We start from the raw sequence: 26825 nt of genomic DNA, 5'->3' as shown, positions 1-26825 counted from the left end.
TTTAAAAAGAGACCCCCCTATCTAGAGACCCCCTCAGAGGAGGTCTCTTATGCCTTTTTGGACGGGTCTCTTTGCCCATTTTTGTAGTAGTGACATGTGCCCAATTCTACTAATCAAAATGAGTTAACCCGGAAAATGGAACTCCATCTCCCTATTCTTGAATGTCAGTCTTCTTTCCGTATTGAGTTATTTTTTGTAGTCTCCTTTGGAATCATTTCTTATTCTGTGCTAAATTTATTTTCATTATTCTCTTATAATATCAAAACGATTCACTTATTTAATTCCAAATAAATGTTTATCCCATATTAAACTCCTCAACTATTTATCTTTTTTACGCATATGAGCTAGATTCCTTTGAACTTCGTGTGAAAAAGGTCTTTATAGTAAATTATACTACGCATTAAATTTCAAGAGAGACTAACATTTTAGAGCAGAAAGAGTATTAGTTTGGCGGATTTGTTTTTGCGATAAACCGTGTTTAGGGCTCTAAACACATTTTTTAGGCTCGAATTTCGATCAACGGGCTTGGCCGTGAAATTTCAGGGCAGAGTTTAACAATACGTGGTCAACTTTGGTTCTTTTTGGAGTTAGTTTGATTTATTATAATATAAAAATACAGTGGCTAATAATTGTTTAACTGGGATGTTGCGAGAGATCCCAACATTGATAACAACCCTTACATTTGATTATTAAATATTTAATTGTTTAATTAGTTCATCTCGTCCTTTATCACGAGGTCAAACCACACAAACTTAAATATGTTTATAATTATTTACGAGTATTATTGTTTCAGAACTCAGAAGGATAACAAGTAATAACGCTATTATGTACGCATTATGACAGATCAGTCAGTATTATTGATACCTCATTACCTCTTACGCTAGATTAAATGATAAATCCCTCTATTTCACTTTTCGACTTGCACAAAGTATTATATTTTCCTAGTTAAAGTTAATTTAACATAAGTGCCAAATTAGCTCTTTTCATTGCGTCTCTTTAGCTCTAATTTTTGGTTGGGTTGTGTATTGAATAATTAAAAAACAAAACCTTAAAATATGATAAAATCAAGAGTCAACCGGCAACCGCTACCTCGACTTCGAACCGCTACCCAAACTGTCATATAACACTTATAAATTTTACAAGTAGTGTTTTGAATAGGTCAAACGTTATCTGATACCTTAAACGCTACCGCCGAACATGTCAATTGACATCTAGGGGTCATGGTTGTTCCCTTGATTCCACTCTCGATATCCAAAAAGGCTCGTGTAGAGTAGTGTAATTCTCTCTGATTTGGGTATTCTCATTAATCAATATTTATAGGTGTATAATCTTACAATCCTAATTTTATGTGAATACTAATTACACAAAGGGTTTTTTTTGTTAGAAATGACCTTTTATAAGCAAATTTTTTTTGCTAGAAATGACCTTTTATAACGAAAGTGGTGACTTGGGACCTAAAACATAAAAAAATTTGTTGATCGGGACCTTTGGCCGGATTTTAGCAGTTGACCAGAATTTGACCGGATTTTAACAGTTGACCCAATATTTTACATTAATACCCTTATCCTAACTTTCCATTTCTCTCTCCCCCAACTTTCACCTCTCCCATTATTGGAGAAAAGACCTTCATCGGCGCTTCACCAACCAACCACCACCAATTGTCACGCGCGCATTTGTCCGGAGAAACGACCTCCACCGGTTTTTTTTAATCCAGAAAAAATTCACAGTCTTATTTATTTTAAGCTTGTACCATGTTACAAACTTATGAATTTTAAGCTTGTACCATGGTACAGACTTATGAATTTTGATCTTCAACCATGGTATAAACCCATGAGCTTTAAGCTCGTACCATAGCAGAAGCTTAAAATGCATAAAGTCTACACCACGGTACATGTGAGCTTAATATGCATAAGTCTATGTTATTTAATGGTTTAATTTGAATTAATTTACCAAGATTTTTTATTTTAGAGACTTATGAACTTTGAGCTTCGACCATGGTAAAGACTTAATGCAGAAGTTTGTTAATTTTTTCCGGGACAAAAAAAAACCTCTTGTGAAATCGTCGAGGTTCCGCCGGTAGACCCGGACATGTAACAATACGCGGTGGCCGGATTGACACGCAGAGGTGGCGGTGACTGGAGGTGGCAACCGAAGGTGGTGGTGGTCAGAAATGTGATGGAAAGGTTAGAGGTGAAAGAAGGTAAATGAGGGAAGTACATATGGGAGAGTGTATGGGTAAATAAATAGAGCGGTTATGAGTAATATGTGGCAGTAATTAGTAAGCCCAAAATAAACTTAAAATATAGGTCAAAAGTGTTAAACATTAAAGTTAATAATTATATACAATAGTCTAATTATTGATATGACAATTGTTTGATCAGGAAAATATTGATTTTAATAAGGGCCTTTCTGTTTGTACGTACGTGGCTAACAATTGATTGAGGCTCTGTTCTCTTCACCTTATTTTCACTTATTTCAGGTCTGATAAGATAAGATAAGATAAGATAAGTTCAGGGTCAATAAGATAAGATAAGTTTAGGGTCAATAAGATAAGATAAGATAAGATAAGATAAGTTCAGGGCCAATAAGATAAGATAAGATAAGGTAAATATTACATAAGGTTATACTATAAGTTTCAATAAGATAAGGGTCAATAAGATAAGATAAGGGTCAATAAGATAAGATAAGGGTCAATAAGATAAGATAAGATAAGGGTCAATATATAAGTTCAGATAAGATAAGATAAGATAAGATAAGGATCAATAAGATAAGATAAGATAAGATAAGATAAGATAAGTTCAGAGCCAATAAGATAAGATAAGATAAGATAAGTGAAATTCAGGTGAAGAGAACACTACCTGAATCTGCATATTGTGAATGATTAAGCAATGATCATCACTAGTAGAAAAAACCTTTATTGCAGCCCCCTTGTTGAAGGGGGCATAGAAAAATACGCTTCAATAACCAATCGGTCAACGCGGGTCAAACATCATAAAGGGTTGTTGAAGCGAACATTTTTTTTGTTCGCTTCAAAAGCAATTGTTGAAGGGGGCATTAAATGTTCGCTTCAACAGATAATAATCGCATATACTCCAACTTTTAATTCTCTCTCCTCCTCATTTCTTCTGTTAGCGTGAAAGAGTCATTTCTCTCTCTCCTCTCCTCTCCTCTCTCCCGGTTCAAAACTCCTCAAACCATCCGCCCCTTTCCATGGGAGGTATATCTTCTCTCCCTCTCCCTCTCCCTCATTCTCTACAATTTCAAAGAAGGTGTCTTCATAAACACCCTCGATTTCGTTCTCTTTTTCTCTCCTCTTTCAACATTTTATCTTCGTGTTAGATCTAAAAATTTCAAGCGAAAATGAAGGAATTTCAATCCACACCGGTCAAGCTGATATCCAGGTCGAAAATTCTTGCTGGTAGCTTTACTGTCTCGAGCATGGTATTCAGGTATAACCTCTTTTCTTCTCTCTAGATCTATCGTTTCTGCTTTCTTTTTTCTTAATTTTATGTTGTTATTGCAAAAAATTGATGTTATGAGTGTTGAATTTGTTCAATTTGAACTTTTGATGCCGCATTTCGGTATATAGTGTAGATATATGATGTTATGTTGTTTTTAATTGGTTAAATATAATTTTTGATGCCTCGATGCATAATGTGAAGATCTGTATTTGAAATTTATTAAGTTAGGGGTTTCGATATTTGCAATAATCGCAATTAAGGTTTATTTCAATAATTTTCCTCTTTTACGCTTCTAATTTGCATACTGAATTTCTTCGTTATTCATATTAATATAATAAGTCGACATCATAGTATCTGGAATTGAATTGGGTACTTTCAGGCTTAGGACTGTAAGGAGAAGTAGGGACTCAGTAACTCACACTTGCTATTAAGCTTTTAGAGTAATCTTCAGTTCTTTGCGTGTTATTTTGCATTCCTTGACTATCTTTAACAGAAGCAAGCACCCAGAAGTTGTAAACATCTGCTATCTCTGTTAGCTATCTGTGTCATAAAGACCTAAAATAAGGTGAACTAACATGCCATGACAAGGGATAATATGGTGGACAAGGCTTCTTAAGGAAGCTAAAACTACTTTGGTGACATCTGTTTTCTTGCATAGGTAAAATGAACCATCCTTAGTTCATGTACTGCAGCAAACACCTCACACGTACATACCCACGTGAGTAGACTATGACAGCCTCTGTGCCCCTTACCGCGTTCAATACTTATCAAGACGTGTTCTTTGTGTCCACAATGAAGAATGATGTTAAATTCCAAATGAGAAGTTGAAGCGCTATAGATGTGGGTCATATAGGAACAGTGATAGAGAAATAACAGTAATCGCCCAATCGGGAATTTTGTCCTGACGGAAGTGGGGCCTACCTCATTTTTCCCAACAATTTGGCCCCAATGTGATAATTAGTTAATTACCAGTACTATAGTAAAATAAGTAATTAAGGGGGGTGGCCGGGGACTGGGCCCCAATATATTTGGAAAAAACGTATATGATTGCTTGTGGCTGTAAGTTGTCAGTCATGTATAACAGATGTGTGTTTAAATTATTGCATTGAAATTTTTGCCGTTATCATATAGATGTTCCTGCAACTAGTGTACCCTATAAGATAAATCCTGCTATTCAGCTGTATTGAGAAATTATATAGTAGCGTAGCTTATATATTGTAATCTTGTTGTAGTTAATTATCATTCAAATGCCAACTTGGTATTATGTTTTCTGAGGCTGTCAGGGTTGGTTTTAAACTTATTAGTACTTTGATTATTCTCTCCTTACGCTTTGTCTGGTGTGTGTTAAAAAGCTAGCAATACATGGAGATCATGACAATGTTTAGTGGCAATATAACAACACATTACGAGTTCTGTGCTAGTCATTTTATGGTGGATTAGAAAATCCAAGTTGATTGCTGTACTTAGAGTTAATCATTTTAAGAATCTTCACTCAATCTCAACAAGAACATTTCAAGTCAGAGTGTACTGGATATATTGATGTGGTGAAACAAAATTTGTAACTACTTCTGGTTTGGTCCTGTTTGTCTGTGTTTTGGTCTTTAGTTGCTAGCATTTCTAACTTAGAAAACTTAACTCTGGATTGTGTCATGGTGAAACTGTTCTGGGAACCGGTCACCATATAAGTGCTGGTGCTGTATCATGCATGTTTATGCTCTTATTAATAGGCTAGAGCCTAAGTCTAATGTATCACACATTCGCTTACTTTATCATGGGAAAAACTTCTTAATGTTTAAAGACTTTGGGTTTGGATAATGCAAATTTTGTTATTTACAGTCTTTCCAATTTTGATTACATTCTTAAAGTCCCGCAACTAGGAATTAGAGCTCCTAGCCTCCAACATTTTACAGTATATAATGTTCTCAACACCAAACCACGAAATAGTGTGGCCTTGCTGATGTAGGATTTTGAATGGGCAAGATATGTTTTTTCCACTAGTGTTTCGTGAATTGTTGGATGTTAGACCTTAAAAACACTTGAACAAATGTTGGTTTGATATTGTGAACTTGTATTAGAACTTGTTTGTGATTGACATGGTTATATTTTGATATTGTGACAGTTGCTCTGATGTTCCTAAGTTGATCCTTTTTGGCTGAATTTAAACATGCAATATTAAACATGAATCTTATGGTGTTCTTCTTTTTGGTATTGCTGCATAGAAAACGTCATTTGAACAACAGATGATAATTGCTAGAAATATCCAGAAAGGTCCAGCCAACCAAGTGATAAGATTGTGAGTTATACATTCCCCCGTTTATATATCTCGGCATATATGGAAATTCAGCACACGGTAATAACAGGGATTTCATCTCCTTATACAAATTCAGTTAAGATGGGTTTTTTCCGGATAAGGTTTGAGACTTGAACTTTTTCCCCCTTGATTATCTTCCCTTCGAAGTTAGGTTCTTGGTATTTGGTTGAGCTGTAAAATCAGAATGCAGGATATACTCATAACGTTCTTTCGAGATAGTTTTTATCAGTGCACTAAAAATGAGAGAGCGAGTGATAGTATATCAGATATAGATCAGTGTTTGTCTTCGTTTTTTTTTTGTTTTTTTACCCTTTTAACATGTAACGACCAAATCTAGTCGAATTTCATGTACTCATTACGTAAATTTACTTTGGTTATTTATCGTGTACTCATTACGTAAATTTACTTTGGTTATTTTGTCCTCAGATTTTGCCCGCCCCAATTTTATGCTCTCTGAACAAGCTTCATTTTCTTGTTTTATGAATTTGACTTGTTCTGTTGTCAAACTTTTAGTTCAGTTTTGTACCTCAGTTTTTCCTTTTGATTACCGAAGTCTGAACTGCAGCTTTATCTTAGTCTTGAATGGTCTTGTGCTTTTTGCTTATGTAATTGTGTTCTTAGCTTAATGTGTATAAATTGTAGGCACTATAGGTTATCCGTGAGCTTAAGCAGAAATTAAAAGTTCATTTCAAAACTCTCTTTTTCCCGTAATAAACTAATTTCAACTGATATATAGTCCTGCATATGTAACTAAATTGATACACAGGAATGGCTCAACTGTCACTATACTCTTTTTCTTATCTATGTTCTTCGTTGCAAGTACTTGACCAACCAGTTGCTTGAGGCTCCTTCATTTCTTATAGAATTGTGTGGCTGTGTCACAACTGTAAATCACAGTATTCTTATATATAACAGATGTATTCTTATAGAATTGTGTGGTTGACAGCTGCGTAAATGACTAAAATTTATTTTTCAATTGTTCAAATTTAGGAACATATTTACATAATATCTGCAATCAAATGTACATAATGCATAGATCTTCTCTGGGAGTTTGGGGTTTATTTATTTTACTCTATGCATTATCTATAGTATGTTTTTGACTGGTCCATCTAGCTATTCTTGTTTCTTGAGGTTTTATGTTTTTTATTCCACTATTTGCATTTTTCAAGAGATTAGTATGAAGATATTGAGTTGCTTAACTTGCTTTGTACGTTTCACCAGGAGTTAAATCAAAGAGAGCAAGAAGACTCTTTAGATGAAGGTCTCCTTTCAGAAGTCAATGCACAACTACGGCAAGTGAGTTGTCTTTTCGTTTTTGTGAAATTTTTCGATCTTCTTCTATTTGATGGCTGAGAACTGTACCTTGTTACTGTAATATGGCCACGTAAATGTAAACCAACCGTTTTTAATAGAATTCATAGAAAAGACTTGTAAGTATGTCTTATGTGCTGTGTCCCATTGAGGCCAACTTGTCACGTGACGTGGTTTAACCTTCGATACACGTTAAGGTGTATCATAAAGTGACAAGTTTAAAATCTTCATATGTTGATTCGGTGCATGATTTACTTTCTTCATGTTGGAGTCTCAATCTAAAATGTTTATAAATTGTCAATGTCATGGGAAAGTTGTGGGTATTGTAGTCATTCATCTTTCCTTGCAGGCGAAAGAAGATGTGGACAATCCAGGAAGAGAGGATGACCCTTTTTTTCACGAGTTTGTAAAAATAGAATTGTAGATTCAAAGATTATTTTTGTGTGAATTTATATTGTAAAATTACATTAAACAGTATTATTTCAATATTAATGTGAATGAAGTATTTATTGTTTACAATTGTCTATTTTATGAGTATTATGGTTCTTCTATTACCTAACAAAGAAAATTAAAGCAGAATATTAGTGGTGGTATTGGCGCAAAAATACAGGTATTGACGCAAAAATACAGGTCTGTTGAGGGGGGCATTTAAGAAGTGAGCCTCAACAGAGGTGTCTGTTGAGGCGGGCTTTTGTAAAGCCCCCCACAACAGGTCCTTATTTTTCGCTTTGGTTTTGGGCTGTTGAGGCGGGCTTTTGAAAGCCCCCCACAACAGACTACCTGTTGAGGCGAACAAAGCCCGCCTCAACAGCTATGTGAGCTGTTGAAGCCACGTCTGTCGAAGCGGACCTTGTTCGCCTCAATAAGCCCAAAATGCCCCCCTCAACAGGTATTTTTTCCACTAGTGATATCCTAGTCAATTCCACAAAGATTAGGTCTTAAAATTTATTTAAAAATATGTCCTATGATATTATTCTCATGAGTATTAATTTCTTCTATTTTGGATTAAGGTAGGAAGATAGGTTATCTAAGGAGAAAAAACAAATGCAATCAACTAACCTTTTGAAGCCTACAAGGTAAGGCCTTCACATTTTTTATTTTTTATTTGGCTTATGTCTAGACCGAGAAAACATGTACACGATGTTTACAGTACAAACATATTTAATTAATACGTAGTAAAAGAATATGCTATTTTTATTTTAGTTACTTTTAATTTCTGAATCGTTACCACAAAATTGAGTTTTATATTTACCACCTTTTAAGTATCATGTTTTTGTATTTACCACTTTAATTTTATGAAAAGTTTTGTATTTACCACTTTTTAACGAATTTCATCTTATTTTTCATTCATATGAGCCTCACTTAACCAACTTCTTTAATTTCCCTCCTCTTTTGTTAGGTTTCCAATTAAAAAAGTTAGTTAAAGAGGGTTCACAAGGACCGAAAGTTGGATGAAAACCATTAAAAAGTGGTGAATTTAAACCTTTTATAAAATTAAGATGGTAAATATAAAATTACATTTTATAAGATGGTAAATACAAAAAACTGAAACTTGAAAAGTGGTACATTCACAAATTACAAACACATACGAGAAATGTATTTTTAGTTACAATATAACTATATTACTTATGATATCCTATGAGCTAGATGTTAAATTCAATGATGCTCACATATGAGTTGTCTCACATTGGAGAAAAAATAGAGAAAATATCAATTTATAATTAAGCTTGAGGAGTTACTCCAACTAATTAATTTTAGTTAACTTCCGTGAACTTAATTATAAATATGCCGAAGTTTTCTCCACTTATTAGTGAGTTGTCATATCAACAATCGAGAATCCAACATAGAAGGGATTGTTGCCCTTTCAGATTTGTACTCTTGTTTTTGTAGTTGTAAACGTTTATTAAGCCTAGGTAAAAAAAAGAAATATTAGTGAGTTGTCCAAACCTATTTCAATTCTCTGAAACTTATCCTGGAATAACTTCGACCTAAAAGTCTATAACAACACACAACACAGTTTTCTTGGAGTTATCAACAGAAATAAGAAACTCGATCTGTACTAAATTGACCAAAGTTTTAAAAATAAAAGAAGCAATATAATATACTTATATACATAATGCAGCTAATTTTGAAGTTCTGGCATTTATGTTCCGACTTTTGTCGTCAGTGACGGGCAAATGGGCAATGTAACAATAATTTTGCTAATACGGCGACATGGCGTGTATATTGAAGCTGGCAGTGCTGCAATGCATTACTCATAATTAAGTCAATTACTCATATTGTTAACGTAGGATATACCTTGAATATGCTTTCAATTACTATATTATATTGGACTACGGAGTATAATTTTCTGTTAGCCGCATTTTTTATTGGCCTACCCATATATATTTAGAGATCGAGTAAAACATAAACTCCTTGATTAATTAACACATAACTTATGTAATAAGTATTCTTTAATATCGTTTAAATATTATTATAACTCAATGGTAAGCTATGTTACTATGTTCTGTGACTCCCGAGTCATTCGATGTACAACAATATAGTAATTTTAATGATGTCTTCATTTATTTTTATTTTAAAAAAAAATGTTTATTCCAAGTTTTGTACCCAGATTCATGTGCACGGATTTGCTATAAATCGAAGGTTTATTTTCATGTACTATAGTTAAGGTTTGAATCCAGACTCACGTGGTTGTTGGGCGCTAACTAGAGAGGATGTTAGCTAATTAGAGAGACGGAAATGCTAAGTAAAATAACTTGTTAGAGATTAGGAAGACTGTGGTTGATATTATGAATTTTAAATTAACCATCTAATAATAAATCCCTTATTAAAAATTCTGGTTCCGCCACTTAGGGCCCTGTTCGGTAAAAGTAGCGGTAGCGGGTAACGGTTGGAGTAGCGGGTAGTGGTCAATAGTAGCGGGTAACGGTTAAATGTCAAAGTAGCGGGTAACTGATATTAGTGTTCGGTAAAAGTAGCGGTTGATATTATAAAATAAAATAAAAGTTGAAATATTATTTAAAACTTTAATATAAATTTGTCAAACGCTACCCGCTACCTTAAACACTACTAATTTTAACGTTTGATAAAAGCTACTCAACCGCTACCTCTACCGCTAACCGCTACCTAAACCGCTACCTCGCCAGACACTTACAAATTTTACAAGTAGCGTCTTGACTCGGTCAAAACGCTACCCGCTACCTCAAAAGCTACCGCCGAACACGCCCTAGCCCTTAGGTAGTGTTCTCTTCACCTGAATTTCACTTATTTTATCTTATCTTATCTTATTATTCCTGAATTTATCTTATCTTATCTGAACTTATTGACCCTTATCTTATCTTATCTTATCTTATCTTATTGATCCTTATCTTATCTTATTGAAACTTATAGTATTACCTTATGTAATACTTATCTTATCTTATCGGCTCCGAACTTATCTTATATTATATTATCTTATCTTATCTTATTGACCATGAACTTCTCTTATCTAAACTTATTTTATCTTATTTTATCATATCTTATTCGACCTAAAATAAGTAAAAATAAGGTAAAAAGAAGAGAGTCTCAATTGGGGATTGTTTAACTTGTGTGTTCCAAAAGTTTTAGCCAAAGATAAGAAATAATTGGGCAAAAGATCAAGCAACTGACGACTGATGGGACCCTTCTCTTCCTCTTTTCCACAACCTTTAGTGAAAATAATTGCTCAAGTCAACAAAATTGTTCGTCGGTCTATAAATCCAGCTATGCCTTTGCTTTCAGCTTCCATAATTTAGTTTCTAAGTCAAGGTCAACTTTTACTTCTGAATTTATCCTTCCTCCTTTCCGGAATTATTGCATCTTATTGACTTTTACACTATTCACGTTGTGTCTTTGACCATCTTTTGTAAAATATACGTAAAACAAATGTAATCGTGTAAGATCTTATTAGATTAGTATTGATATATACTTTCTAAATATAAATTTTTTATAATTTTTACTTATACATAATCCGAGAGATAACAAGTCAAAGTCATGCATTGGGAAGTGTGAAGTCAACATGGTGCAATAATTCCGGAACGGAAGAAGTATATATTTAGGGAAGGGCTTTTCGTAGAGTACATAAATTCTCAATATGACGTCGTGCCTGTCCATGCATACGTTTGAAATAAAATTACTACTCTATTTGTTATTAATACGAATACTACGTAAATAAATAAGTCTCATTTGATTTTAAGTTTTTAACGGTCAAAGTGCAATTGTAATTATAATCTGGAAAGATATATTCGGGTGTATATAATGGTAATCATCTTCAATGTACAATAAACCATAAAGTTGTTACTACGGAGTACTCTGTAAGATTGTGAAAATAATGTGACTATAAATCACTAAGTTTTTTTTTCCCCGTAAGAAAAAAAAACTCACAAGATCCTCTTATTTTCCATCTTCGTACATTCAATAACGTTGATGTAAAAATTGGGCCATCCATTTCATTCTCTTAGGAAATGGAGAGGATCCCTAAACAACAGATAGAGCTTTACTGATGCAGGAGGCTAAGCTCACTGCTTGTTGAACAACCAATAATGGTGTTCAGATAGTTTGAACAGAATTGAGAGAGAGAGAATAAGACAGAAGAAGAATTAGAATGCTTTAGAGAGAGAATAGAGAATAAGATGAAGATGTTTGTATTAATTCTTGAATGAAGATTACAATTTACAATGCAACTTATTTATACAAAAGTAAAGCTAAACAGACAAAACAATTAACTAACTTTAACATTCCTCCCCTAACATTTACCAAGAACCAATAAAGGCCTAGGTAACTAATTCAAATTGAACCTTACCTCATAATAAAGCCAATCCATGTTACAACTAAAATAAGCTCAAATAGATACATACGAGTTCTATTAAATTTAGATATGTCCAGTAAAATCCAGATAAGTTTAGAAACATCAATTATGTTCAGTTTGAAACTTCAGGTATACCTACCTAGTATAAGTGAAAATAACGTGACTATTCGAATGTGAATATGTGATGGTAAATGGGATAAATTAATGGTGCGGAAAAATTTTATAAGACAAAAATGTTAAGAATAAACAAATAACACTAGACCCATTTTTGACCCGAGACCCATTAGACCCATTGGATCTGGGTATGGGTCTAAATTTTTCAGACCCAAAGGATCTGCGACGGGTCTGGGCCCACCTAAAAAATATGGGTCTGGGTCTGGGTCTCACCAAACCCGATCCAGATCTGGCCCATGCCCATCCCTACGCGTGACCGTTACAATGGTTGAAGGACATATCACTTCTAGATAACAAATTAAAAAATCATTATTAATTTTTTAATAATCTTAATCAGTTTCATGTAATTCAATAGTGCTATCAACAAAAGTCATGATAGCAAAACTCTGGTGAATAAAACATGACCTATATTATTGTAACAAAATTCTCACCGGCCTTTTGAAGAACATTGAGTGTAAAAATGAAAACGTACATGTCATTTAAATTAAAAAGAAAAAGCATATACTAACTAGATAAGTGGAAAACTTCAAGGGAATAATGATAAGGTCCCTTTAGGTGAATGAGCATATGTTCCAATAAAAAGAATGGGCTTTAAAAGCTCACAAATTAAAATGATGTTCAATTCTAGCTTCCAAGGTATCTTATCGATCACTTGGTATAATTATTAGCCTCTTATTAGAAACCCAAGTACATGCACGTACCCGATCTTATTGTACGTGAAGAATATCATATATAGGCATTTCATATTCTCATCCAACTCGAAAACTCATAGACCTTAAAATTCTAAAAATGATGATTATGACGATGTAAGGAGCAGTTAACAACAAATAAAATAGGGAGGAAAAGCACCACGGAATACCTTTTTCTAGAACTTGATTTCCAACGTTATCGAATTTAATAATTGCTTTTTGTTTGAGTTTGACGTATCAATTAAACTTAATTTATCTAAAACGTAAACGCACATAATGAAATGGCGTTTTTTCTTTGTCCATGTTTTTGTACATTGTGAGCACATGACAGAAAATAGTCTTAATTGTTGTATCTTGTAAGATATATACACGAAGAAGATACATTGCAACTCTAGTTTCCTCGCTATATGTTATGATTAAGTAAATATTATGTAGGAGTAGTAAATAACAAACACTATGATATTCTACCTTGCTACTTTTTTCTAAAAACTTGTACGTGCGAAGATAAGACGCTCATAATATTATATATACTTTGTATTTTATAAGGCCAGGGAATATATGCAGTTGACTTTTTGGAGTCCTTCTGTGTAATATCTATAATACCCCGGCCCGTTAATTCATACTTCATATTTAACATTTCAATATACTCTATACTTAATAATGTAAAATTACAATGTTAATATATCACGCACGCATCATGTTCATAAAATACTACTCCGTATTTTTTATGTATTTTTTCTCCATTTCCACTGTATTAATTACGTTTTCCTCTCAACAACTTGGCTAATCAGGGTTCACCACATGAATACAATATTGATTTCCACCACATGCAAGCTTGAATTATTTGTTAACCTATAGTCTATTGGTAGAAATTAGGACAAATACAAAATTAAGATGTCTTGTTGCGTGGCCTATTAATGTAATTACAAGCTCGTTATTGTATTCTTTAACTTAAACGAATTTGCTATAAAATTGACACTACTACTATGAACTTATGAAGTTCCCCACCAGGAGAAGTTTCGTTACTCCGTACCAAAAGTATTATAAACTTATAATGTATGAGCAATTGAACATGTTGAATGTAAAAACAATGATACGTACTGTAGTAGTTTCTTAGATAATAATCTCACCTTTTTCCAATATGTGGAAAATAATGCAAATAAGAAAAATATTTATAGAACTCGATCCTTAAGTATCTTTAATTGTTTAAGTGGGGGGCAATAGAAGAATTAAGCAATATAGTATAATACTACATCCGTTTCAAAATCATCTTTACCCTTTTCGTTTTAGTCCATTTCATAATGTTTTTGCACTTTGCTTTATTCTATATTGGACATAAAAATTTACTACCTTACCCTTCTTACTTTACAATATTTACCAGTTTTCACTCACTTTCTCGTACTTTATTCATTTTTTTTCTTACACCCACCCATCTTTTTATACATTTATCTTACTTTATCCATATTTTACTATATTAATCAACTTTTCTACCTTTATCTTAATATTTGTGCAAACAGTAACCGTAAAAATCTTTATCAAACGGAAGTAGTATGTTCACAATTATACTCGAAATTTTGGGAGGGCCGTAATTAACACACTATTAAGTTTTCCGTCCGGGGAGGCCTGTCCCTCCCAGGCCATCACTAAAATACGCCACTGGATATTTATTAAAATCAATAACAAAAAAAATCAATATTTTCGAAGTAAAATCTTACTACCAAATTAAAAATAATCCCTAACAAAATTAACATTTTAAAACTACCAAATTGTGGAAATATAGATAGCTTCTATTCCCACTTCTCAGCATGTAATTGAGGTATATTGAATCCATCCTTACTAATGAAATTTAATTTTATGTTTATATAATGGTAATGAAGTTAGCCAGTTTCTAAATTCCGTGGGCTCATACACTATAATTTTTATGTTATATGAATGGGCCCAGGCCTAATTTCCAATGATTTGAGGCAGTCCATTCATTATTGGCCTTAAATTCATAATGTTAATCCTTCCAAAATGTCCCAAGAATCCAAGAGAAGTTAATTCACAATTCTATATCAAGATTCACAATATTTATAGTTACTCCATGCATGGATGTACATACATTATACATACATTGTGATGTGCATATATATACAAATTATATACTTATGTTACATTGAATTAAATACGCGACGGGTATTGTAAGCGGCAGAGTGGCCTTGCTGTCACGATCCACTAAGATCCATCCCTATGTCGCTTCGATTCGTCCCTAAAAAAAAACAAAAGTCAACTACAAACAAGAACGAACCAAAAGAAGAAGAGTAGCAAGAAAGCCATTCTAGTTCAACCCACCTTCAAACCTTTTTGGGATATCAAATTCATTATCATGATCGTCGGATTCGGCTGTAGCCTCGCCGGACGCCTCTTCAAGCGACATACCCTTAGGCTCAGGGACCAACAAGGTGAAAACCATACCTAAAAAATTTATCACACCAAGGACAATTAGTGAATTTTTCTGCCCAATTCCCGGTGGGTAACCTTGACTCCTCCTAGCCGGGTTCTTATCCTGGGATGCATACAAAAAACCAAATGCACCTACAATTGCCCCAGCCTTGCCTGCCGCAGCTGATATACCATGACAAGTAGACCTCAACCTAGCCGGGAATATTTCAGCCGGTACCACGAATGTGGTTGAATTAGGCCCAAAGTTGGCAAAAAAGAAAGTGAGACCATACATGACTAGAAATCCAACCCTATTTGCCCTTTGTTGCCAATGTTCGTAGGGGATAGCGATGGCAAACATGAACACTGTCATAAAGAAGAAACCCATCATTTGGATAGCAAATCTTCCCATGATGTCAATTAATCCAACGGTGAACCAGTAACCTGGGACTGTTCCACATAGCGCGATTAAGGTCTGTGCTCTAGCAACCTTGTACACTTCTCGGATGGCACTCATCTTAGACGCGTCAGGAAGCCATCCAATAGAGCTAAATATGTTGCTTTGGAAAAGGTTTTGACTGTAAAACGCGATGTCAAGTAAGAACCATGTACTAGTAGTACCAAGAAGACGTAAGCCGTACTGTCGAGCGAATTGTGCAGAGAAGAGTCCAAAGGTGTTCCTTTCATCTTGGACTATTCTCTGAAGCTTGTCATCCTCACCTTCGATTTCAACGTTTAACACCTTGGACATATCCTCAGCAGCTTTATTAGCGTTTTTGGCTACCAGTGCAGTGTACCTAGCAGTCTCAGGCATTTGCATACGCCAATAGTAAGTCATGGCAGCAGGAATTGCTCCAAACATCAACACAACTCGCCAAATGTAGTCAGCTTCAGGTGTAAGTGATCGAGCTGGATCTTCTTCAAATGAAGGTGGGTGGTATTTGCTCTCGAACCCTGCTGACACAATAAGTGCCACAATACCTCCGGTTAAGATCCCTACCCCTTGCATAGCAAAAACCGCTGCGATGAATGCTCCGCGTGTCTTTTTGTTAGCATACTCAGACATGATTGTGGCAGATAGTGGATAGTCCCCACCAATGCCGAACCCAAGCCAGAATCTAAAGAAACAAAGAGTTGTCATGACACCTTTTGGTGTGCTACCGAAGGATAGGCCAGAGGCGATGGAACAAAAGGTCATTAAAAGTAAGGTGATGCCATAAACCGACTTCCTACCCATCTTGTCACCAAGCCACCCAAAGAATAGTTGCCCTGCAAGGGTGCCACAAAAGGCTACACCATTGACAGCAGCACTGACATTGATGGGTAAAGATCCGGGCCTTGTTGGGTTCGGAGTAGTGTAGTATATACGTCCGAGGAGTTTTGTGACTATGGAAATGCTGAAAAGATCATAGGCGTCTGTGAAAAATCCCATACCGGCAATGATAATCGCAGTGAAGTGATACCATTGTGTTTTAGCTACATCAAGTGCCTTAAGAACGTGCAACTGTTGTTCTTTTGCCATTATATGTTTGATTAATTAGTTATTTTTCTTTGTAAAGCTTCCTTGTGGGTGTAACTTCCTGCCAAATATTTGCAAACGTGGTTAATATACTGGAATCCAAGGATCTTTTACCAAATTAGCTATTTTCCATATTTTATTTATCAAAATGACTATTTTTAAATTGTATTTTTCAAACTAGCTACTATTTTGACTTTGAAGTAAAAAAAATGAACCGCTCTAATTTCTTTTTTTAATAGTGAACCAATTTGCTTACCCTCATAATCTCCTAGCAACAATTAAAAATATAAGGCAATTAGCTGAACCGTTGTTGCCGATATTGATAATTTACTCAGATAAGTGAATTAATTGTTAAGTGAATTTGATTGGCAAAATCAACCATGAATTTAACACACTCTAAAATTATGTGCGTGAAAAATCAATTCGGAGTATAAAATAGATTAAAATATAAGATAAAAAAATCCGAAAAAATTGCATTCAAGACGGGGGTGTTAATCGCTCGATTTTTAACGAGTTTGCTTAGCTCAAACTCGAATCATTACAATTGCATTCAAACTTGAGCCGAGGTTTGAATTTTTTTGAGCAATTTATATTTTAAGTTCAACTTATCATAAAACTCAATTCAAGTTCAAAATAATAACGGAGTACGTAGTATAAATCTACTTTGATTTATAAACAAAAATAAAAAAAAAACTACGCATTGTTTAAAGTTTTACTAGAGAGTATTAATTTGAGTTGGATGTGTTATATAGAATAACTAGTTTTTGCAAAAATTTATATATCGTGCATATTACAGGCCAATTGGCCTGTGATATGCACGATATATAAATTTTATATCAAATTAAATAATGTTGTTGATACAAAAGTTGAAGAGGCAATGAACTAAGTAATCAAGCATTGATTAACTGAGAGTTATAAGAATGTTAAAAGTTTTTCAAATTAAATATTTAGGGATAGTGGTACAAAATAAGTTAAAATATATAATAATAATAAAAGAGATTTTAAGGTTGTGACAAGTGATATGCAAATCCTCTTATTTTAGATACTAAGATGGATATGCAGAATAAAATAGTTAAATAAATTTGTCCTAATAAGGTGGTGACAAGTGATATGCAAATCCTCTTGAGTTGAACTTTGTTGTGCTCAGCTCATGAAAAGCTAGCTAATGAAAATTTCGAGACGAGCCCAAATAGTTCAAGAACCCTTTAGACTCATTAATTAACATCCCTCAACCGTTAGTTATCGTAGGGAGGTAATCAGTAAGCCCCTATTTTAATTATATTTTTACATGAAGTTAGGATTAAATTACCAAAAAAAAGCTATTGAATTAGATGGTAATAGGGAGTACTCCGTATATCTTACTGAACAAAATAGTCGTATGCCTAAGGGTAGGAAAATGATATATAGTCCTTAGGTACGTATAAGAAGGTAAAATGAACATATTAACTGAGACTAAACAATAGTTACACTGATAGATTTGTGATTTTGGAGTGTACTCCTAAGTTAATTTGAATTTTGGAAATAAATAATTAAATGCTTACTTACGGGAAGGACTACATGTAACTTTATCCTTAGATCTTGATCGAGGATATATTGCCTATATCTAGGTATTTTTTATTTGATTTACGTACTTAGCGTGTACCAAAAGAACATAAGTGCATATTAAAAGAACATGTTATTATATTAAATGAACAAGAACATGTTGTTATATTATTAAATGAACTTGAGATATATTCTTTTTATAGGAATGATAGAAATATAAGTAACATATCTTATAATTTTATACATGCACTAATGTTACTTTGATGCACTATAAACATCGTGTACATATGTGACATGTCCATAGTACGGGCTTAAAACAAAATAAGTTTAAAATTAAGAATTTTAGTCATCGAAAGAAAGAAACGAACCTGATTAGAGGAGTTGCAATGCAATGGAAGATAATTTGAAAGCAATATCTGAGTTGAATGAAATGGAGTAAAATTACAAGAATATTTATATGCAATTAGCCGAGGAATCTTAAGGCATATGCTCTCCGGCCTCAAACGAGTCACCCATTTCTTATGTTTTAATACATTTATTTTAGTCAACATTCAAAATTTAATTTCTAGATTATTGGATAATTGGCCTAATTACGCTACTTCTCAGTCTATAGTTATATAACTTAATTTTATTGCCGTTAATCTTGTACAAGGTAAATTAATTAGAAAATGCAATTATTGTAAGGAAATATAACTTGGAGAAGTTATCTTCAATATACCATCCATCTATTCTTTCCCATCATCACATAGATCATGCATGTGCTTTAATGTAAGAAAAGACTTAATTAAATAACAAGTCATTTAACGCATTAAGACTGATATTTAGCTATAGCTTAGTTGTTGATTAAGGTACTTTCGATCATATAACCCATGTATCAAACTTAATTTATATGGCAGTTTTATACATATTTATACTTTACTAATCAAATAGTTACTGTGATCAAGTAGCTATGTTCAGTAAATTATAAACAATAAAATAGTTATACCAAGTATTTTATTATTGTATAGGTACGTATATTTTTAATGATAACATCAACGGTGTTATGCGTACGACAGTCTCAAAAGAGACATTGAATGATACGAACAATACAAAAAAATAATGCGCTCCTATACATCGAGTTATTTTATTTGGTTTATACGCTAATGTTATCATGAAAGAAAAGATAAATGTTACTCCTTTTGTTTCTTGATGTTTTTTCTGTTGGAACCTAGCTTGCACTTATTTAGAATTTCATGGAATCACTTATTCATTTTCAGGACATAAGAAAAAATATAGCAATGTAGAGTTTTATTTGATTCGTTTCAATGAGGTGAGTACTCTAAAAATGTCAAATCTTAATAAGTTTTTAATTTTTGCTACAGAGTAATATGAAATTAAAATATTACGCTAAAAATATGCATTTGCAAATTTGCACAACAAAAACAACCAGATGAATAAGAAACGAGTACACAACTTCATTAGAAAATAATAAAATCAACCTCTGTTGAGTTTCTTTGGTTCATCACCAGCATAATTAAAAAGAATCAAAGAGTACAGCAAATGTCATGTCATTAAATGACCAAGCAGAATTTTGAAAAACCACACCGTATTAAATGAAAGAATAAAAAACATAACCAATCTTAATAAAAGTACTTAGTAAGTTAGTAATATATGAGTAAACACACATTTACTCACTGGCCACTTTTGTAGCTAGTGATCAAGCAGATCCCTTGTGTTCATCCTCAACGTCTTCTACGTCGACCTCACCGGCTAATTCTTCAAGAGACTTACCCATTGATTCGGGCACCATCAATGTGCAGAGCATACCAATGAAGTTGATAACACCGAGCACGATAAGAGACTTACTCTTTCCGATACCCGCCGGATATCCGTGATCTCTCTTTGCCGGATCAGGATCTTGTGAGGCGTACACAAACCCGAAGGCTCCTACTATAGCCCCAGCTTTTCCAGTTGCCGCAGATATACCATGGCAAGTAGACCTCAACCTAGCTGGGAAAACCTCAGCTGGCACCACGAAAGTGGTGGCATTTGGACCAAAGTTGGCAAAGAAGAATGTGAGCCCGTACATTATGATAAATCCAATACGATTCTCCTTCTTACTCCAGTAATTATAGGGGAATGCAATGGCAAACATGAAAACAGTCATGAAAAAGAATCCCATCATTTGAATCCACCATCTTCCAATTACGTCTATGAAAGCAACAGTGAACCAGTATCCCGGGACTGTTCCACAAAGAGCGATCAAGGTTTGAGCCCTTGCAACCATATACACCTCCCTGATAGCATTCATTTCTGCTGCTGGTGGAATCCAACCAACAGAGGTAAAAAGATCCTTTTGGAAAAGATTTTGACTGTAAAATGCAATGTCGAGTAAGAACCAAGTACTGGTGGTTCCCAAGAGGCGAACACCATATTGGCGAGCAAATTCTTTTGTGAATAGCCCAAATTGGTTCTGTTGAGTTTTACCTATTTTTTCAACCATCTCCTCCTCAGCTTCTATTTCAGTTTTGAGGACTTTGGACATGTCTGCGGCAGCCTGCTTGGCATTCTTGGCTACAAGGGCGGTGTACCGAGCAGTCTCAGGCATCTGCATACGCCAATAGTATGTTGTAGCAGCAGGAAAGGCTCCGAACATCAGGACAATACGCCAGATAAAGTCAGATTCCGGTGGGAGGGAGGCAACCGCATTGACTTTGAATGGGGGAGGCTTGAATTTGGCCTCAAATGCGGATGCAACTATCAAGGAAACAATCCCACCAGCCAAGATACCCATGCCTTGCATGGCAAAGACAGCGGCGATGAAACTTCCACGAGTCTTCTTGTTAGCATACTCAGACATGATGGTGGCGGATAGAGGGTAATCTCCTCCAACACCAAACCCAAGCCAAAAACGGAAGAAGCAAAGGGTTGTCATGACAGCCTTTGCACTTTTTCCAAAGGAAAGACCAGAAGCGATGGACATGCAAACCATCATAACCAAGGTGATACCGTACACCTTCTTCCTCCCCATCTTGTCTCCGAGCCAACCAAAGAAGAGTTGGCCTGCTAGAGTACCGCAAAGTGCTACTCCACTTACAGCAGCAGCGACATTAATAGGTAATGCACCGGGCTTACTCGATCCAGGAACATTATAGTAAATGCGACCAAGAAGCTTGGTCAACAAGGAGATGCAAAACAGATCGTATGCATCTGTGAAGAAACCCATACCAGCAATCACAATTGCCGTGAAATGGTACCATTGGGTTTTCGCGACATCAAGTGCTTTTAGCACTTCTAACTGTTGTCCCTGCACCATGATCAACAATTGTGTATTTTTATTTTTATTTTTTTAGTCCTCTAACTCACCTTTGATTTTCCTTTTTCATAAACGCCCTGCAAATTAAAGCACGTTGTTAGTATTATTAGATTAACTAATTTGATTCTTGAATTACATTATTACAACTGTCAGAAAGCTCATCGACTAAACTAGCATGCTGATAAATTGTATCTATGAAGTATTTCAAATAGGAGATAACAACTTACCTACCAATTTAACATGCTTATAAATATTTTTGGAAATTCTATATTTATTGAATTAATAATTTTTTTTACTAACCACCACTAGCTACCAAATCAGCAGGACCAAGTTTTTTTTGCTGAATACATTGAGTTTTAGATCCTTAGGCGTTCAAATGGTCATTGCTACACTACTACAAGTCTACAACTACAAATTTGATGTTTACTGTTAGATATACCATAACTCTAATATGTGAGAGTGATGGATAGCTCAGTTGGTTAGAGCTTCCATCCCGGTTCCAGGTGATCCTGGGATCGATTCCCATCCCCGCCCTTGTGGCTCATTTACACCAAAAAAAAAATAACTCTAATATGTACCCATTATGTATCTCTAAGTGAACCAAGAACATATTCCGTATCTAACATGATACTAACAATACATAAAGTATAGTTTTATAAGGTACATTGCGTCTACAAAGTGTACAATGAAAGTAAACAAAACAGATTGCGCGTAATTTATTTAATATTTATATTTCATCATTACCTTTATCCGATCGGAAAGAAAAGAGGAGAGAGAGAGACTAACCTGTCTAAGGCAGGACTTGCACCCGAAATAAAAAGAAAGAAAGGGGAGTAGAGATGTGGTGAAGGTAACGGAGGGAAGAAGTACAACTATTTAAATTGAAATCATGTTTAACATTCTTCCGGAATAATCTCCGGCATAGTAGGGATATACTTTCACTTAATAAGTCAATTATATTTTTTTTTGTGTTTAATTACATGTTTGCATGAATTTGTCCTGCAATTATACATGTCCTTTTCTCTCTTACCTGACATTTGTAATCAACATTACTGTTCTTCATGTTCTGAACAAATCAAGATTGGTATCTTACGTTAAACTAACTAATTAATTATATACCCCGTACACAACGGCGGATCTTAGGTATGGCTGGGGTGGGCCTGGCCCCCCGCCGAAAAATTTTGTAGTGTATTTTAGTTACGGCCCCCCTAAAATTTGTGCATAATTGTATAATTAAATAGCATATTGCTTAATTTTTTTTCTACCGGCCCCCCTCATAAAATCGTTCAAGGTCCGCCACTGCCCGTACAAGTCAACTACATATCATAACATACTACGGATATATACCCAACAATTCTTTGGGTTTGAGGATTTTTTTTATTATTTCATTCGATGTAAAACAACTTAACGAGGTGAATTTTCACAAAATATTGTTTAGGTTTGAGGATTTTTTTCGTTCATTTGATTGAAGTTTAACTCTTTAAAGTCAACATCAGTTATTGTTGCCTTTTTTTTTCTATCGTGGGTTTACAAATTTCAAAGGTTTTTAGGCCGGAAATAGTCAAATTTCTTCGGAAATTTGGCTATTTCCGTCCCTTTTGGTTTAATTATTCAAGTGTTTGTCTTCAGATTCAATAAAACTACATCGTTTGCGTGTAGTAAGTTCCCCTATTGTGGGATTAGTGAGTTTAGTAAGTTCCCTGTATGGTGGGATTAGTTGAGTATTTGGGTTTTAGTATTAGTATAGTTTTGGTGGAGTATCGTCGTGAATTCGGTTCGTTGATAAAGAATTATACGAGATTGAACCAGTTATCAAAATTTCAAATTGACTTAGATGAATCGGATGGAAACCGTCCCCGAGGCTACAACAAATCGTTAGACCGTCTCTCTGAAAAGGTTGTATGTTCTAGCAATATGTGCGACAGATGTCCCACAGTGCAAGATCTTCCCAATGATGGTAGTTTTGATGAAGGAATACCTCTTTTTGATTCAATTTGTTATGTATTTGTTAAATTCGATTTCTTTTGTAGAAGTCGTAGGACTTTTTATTAATGAATTGATTTTACATTAAAAAAAAAAGAAGTTATTGTTTCCTTATGTCCAAAATATAACTAAATATTTATTTTTCACATCATTGATAATTTCAAAGATCGACTCGCAATGATATTAAAAAATATACCAATTGTTTGTTGGTTCAGTGGTGATTAAGGTTGGAATTGGTAGGGAGGACCCGTATTCGATCCCCCGTAACAACTATTAGGAGAGGATTGAAACCTATCGACTTAGAACTCGCCCATAATCTGAATTAGCCCTAAAGATAAAACAAGTGCTAACGCCAAATTTTTTTTTTGAAAAAACATGGAAGCAAATAGTGATATTGTTAAATGATGCAAGCTAAGCCTGCAATTGGTTCAATGAACGTGTACTACTATGTGGAGTAATGGAGTATAACATAAGTTTTATACTTCATACTTTCCGCTTTTGTATTGTCAACGCAACACAAAATGATAAACGAAGTATTTCCTTTAATTAGGAGCGATTTTCTTCAATATTGTTGAACGTCAAATTTTCAAAATGTGCCAATTTTTAACTTAATTCCCACTATACCGTCCACGGATAGCGAGTGGCCTGGGTTCACAATTTATAATGAGTGTTTTCAAGTATTCAAAGTGAGTTTTTGAGAGAAAAATTCAGTCACATACCTTGCCTAAAAGTGCCGAAATTATTAGTACCTTAAAGGCGATTCTAGTTGGTCAATCTTAAGGCGGATCCGGACGTGCTGTGGACTATCTACGGAGGGACGACACTTGGAGTCCTAAAGACTTGTTCTTGTTCGGTTCGGGCGCAGCTAGGGAAGGCACGCAACAAAGAGTATGCATCTAAACTATGCTATATGATTATGTGTAAATAATATGTATTCCTGGCTAAATGGTTTTTCCGCATGATTTATGAATTGTCATATGAATCATAACCTAACAGTGGTATGAATCATTAAATCGGTCTTTTTTTTTTAACGAAGCGAGCGGTTTATAATCACTATTTATAAATGGTAAAAAAGAAATAAGCGCGTCAGGTAGGGGTCAAACCTACGACCTTCTGCTTAGGAAACAGACGCTCTATCCACTGAGCTACAGACGCTGATGTTAATAAGTTAAATTTGGTAATGTTTATAATTAATATTAAGAAATGGTAAAAAAGAAATAAGCGCGTCAGGTAGGGGTCGAACCCACGACCTTCTACTTAGAAGCACGCTCTATCCACCACTGAGCTACAAACACAATTGATGTCACAAGAGGTTACTTCTAAGGCCTTGTTCTTCTGAACTTTATTTCGCTGAACTGAATTGAACTTAATGGAGCTGAACTGAACTGAACCGAACTGAACTAAACTTAATGGAGCTGAACTGAACTGAACTGAATTGAACTTAATGGAACTTAAATAATAAATAATAAACAATAAACAATAAACAATAAGCAATAAGCAATAAGCAATAAACAATAAACAATAAACAATAAATAATAAATAATAAATAATAAATAATAAATAATAAATAATAAATAATAAATAATAAATAATAAATAATAAATAATAAATAATAATAATAAATAATAAATAATAAATAATAAATAATAAATAATAAATAATAAATAATAAATAATAAATAATAAATAATAAATAATAAATAATAAATAATAAATAATAATAATAAATAATAAATAATAAATAATAAATAATAATAATAATAAATAATAAATAATAAATAATAAATAATAAATAATAAATAATAAATAATAAATAATAAATAATAAATAATAAATAATAAATAATAAATAATAAAATAATTAATAATTAATAATTAATATAATGTTAATATGTATAACAATACTCATAATAATAAATAATAACTACAATAATCATAATTATTTATTAACAACAATAATTACATATAATATTAATATAATAATAGTAATAATTAAGTAATAATAACGATAATAATAATTATTATATATAAGTAATAAATGTCAATTTTAATTGCAATATCAAGAATAAAAATAATTACAAAGAAAGATGAATCCGTTCTTTTGAACTGAACTGAATTGAACTAAATGAAGCTGAACTGAACTGAACTGAAATGAACTTAATGGAGCTGAACTGAACTGAACTGAACTTAATGGAGCTGAACTGAACTGAACTTAATGGAGCTGAACTGAACTGAACTGAACTTAATGGAACTGCAAAAAAGTCCAAAAGAACAAGGCCTAAGTTATATTTCTATTTAAACTGTAATTCATGTTGAAAATAATTTACAACTAAGCAAACCGCCATTTGAGATAGCGGTTTTGTTTTAAAGCAAACCGCTATCTCAGATAGCGGTTTGTAACATTGAACCGCCATCTGAGATGGCGGCTTGCTTTAAAACGAAACTGCTATCTCATATGGCGGTTCAATGCTGAACCGGAAAAAAAAAATTAATTCTCTTTCTCCCTTGCTTACGTGGACGGTATGGTGGAAAATAACTTAGAAAGTAACGTATTTAGGGAATTATTGGATCTTTATGCAATATTGAAGGAAATCGCACTTTAATTAGGGTTTGATTTTGCACCAATTATACCAATCATTTACATATACTAAGTAATCGAAAATGTTGTACTATGTTGTAACACTGCACAAATTTTCATCAATAAATCTACTTTTTATGCGAAATTAAAATCATAATCTCATACTTTCATAAGGAGATAGATAGAACTCAATAAATGAGTAACGAAACTCTCCAATAGAGAATGGAGTTCTTATTCCAAACATAAAATCAAAAGGTAGAAATAAAACAAGAAAAAAAGGACTTACCGTCAACCTAATGATTGGTGGTAGAGTTGTCAAAGCAGGTCACCGGGTCGGGTCGGGTCTGGGTCTGGGTCCGGTCTGGGTCATGATAAGTTCTGGTCGTGGTGGGTCACTTTATCACTAGGGTGCAGGTCAGGTTCGATCGGGTAATGTCGGGTTTTTTTTTTCTCATTTCGAGTACAAGTCGGGTTCGGGTCAAGTCATGTTCGGGTCGGGGTCAATTTTGGGTTTGGGTCTTATATAGTCGGGTTTGAATCAGTTAATCTCGGGTTTGGGATCAAGTTCGGATCGGATATTTTGGGTAGGTTAAAATTCAGGCCGGATTCACTCTCGGATACAAGTTAAGATCGATCAATATCTGATTTAGTCATCTTAAAATATTCAAGCGTAAAATATTTATTTCACAGGTCAAATCATAACATGTTATGTGGTAAA

The 26825-nt window shown here is 34.0% G+C and overlaps 2 protein-coding genes, 1 long non-coding RNA gene and 1 other non-coding gene across 4 annotated transcripts; 1 reads left to right on the top strand and 3 right to left on the bottom strand.

Annotated features, from left to right (window-relative positions):
* The first annotated feature begins 4296 nt into the window (after positions 1-4296).
* Positions 4297-7458, top strand: LOC130470657 (uncharacterized). The gene is made up of 3 exons (XR_008931375.1): positions 4297-5873; positions 6994-7068; positions 7433-7458. It is a non-coding gene; the product is annotated as an uncharacterized lncRNA (long non-coding RNA).
* Positions 7459-14803: 7345 nt separating this feature from the next.
* On the bottom strand, positions 14804-18746 carry LOC110802035 (probable inorganic phosphate transporter 1-3). Its single transcript, XM_022007470.2, has 3 exons — positions 18622-18746; positions 15103-16772; positions 14804-15019 (listed from the first exon to the last, which is right to left on the bottom strand). The coding sequence occupies exons 2-3, from the start codon at positions 16712-16714 to the stop codon at positions 14976-14978; spliced, it is 1656 nt and encodes a 551-aa protein (XP_021863162.2). The 5' UTR covers positions 16715-16772; positions 18622-18746; the 3' UTR covers positions 14804-14975.
* A 939-nt stretch (positions 18747-19685) lies between these two features.
* On the bottom strand, positions 19686-22388 carry LOC110802036 (probable inorganic phosphate transporter 1-3). The gene is made up of 2 exons (XM_022007471.2): positions 22335-22388; positions 19686-21625 (listed from the first exon to the last, which is right to left on the bottom strand). Exon 2 carries the CDS (start codon positions 21546-21548, stop codon positions 19950-19952), a length of 1599 nt encoding a protein of 532 aa, XP_021863163.1. The 5' UTR covers positions 21549-21625; positions 22335-22388; the 3' UTR covers positions 19686-19949.
* Positions 22389-24613: 2225 nt separating this feature from the next.
* TRNAR-CCU (transfer RNA arginine (anticodon CCU)) lies at positions 24614-24686 on the bottom strand. Its single transcript has one exon. It is a non-coding gene; the product is annotated as a tRNA-Arg (tRNA).
* Between the last annotated feature and the right edge of the window lie 2139 nt (positions 24687-26825).

This window comes from Spinacia oleracea, chromosome 3, assembly GCF_020520425.1.
Source record: "Spinacia oleracea cultivar Varoflay chromosome 3, BTI_SOV_V1, whole genome shotgun sequence".
NCBI classification, from domain to species: domain Eukaryota; kingdom Viridiplantae; phylum Streptophyta; class Magnoliopsida; order Caryophyllales; family Amaranthaceae; genus Spinacia; species Spinacia oleracea.
The sequence above is the reverse complement of the archived record's forward strand: the minus strand, read 5'-3'. Positions and strand labels throughout refer to the sequence as shown.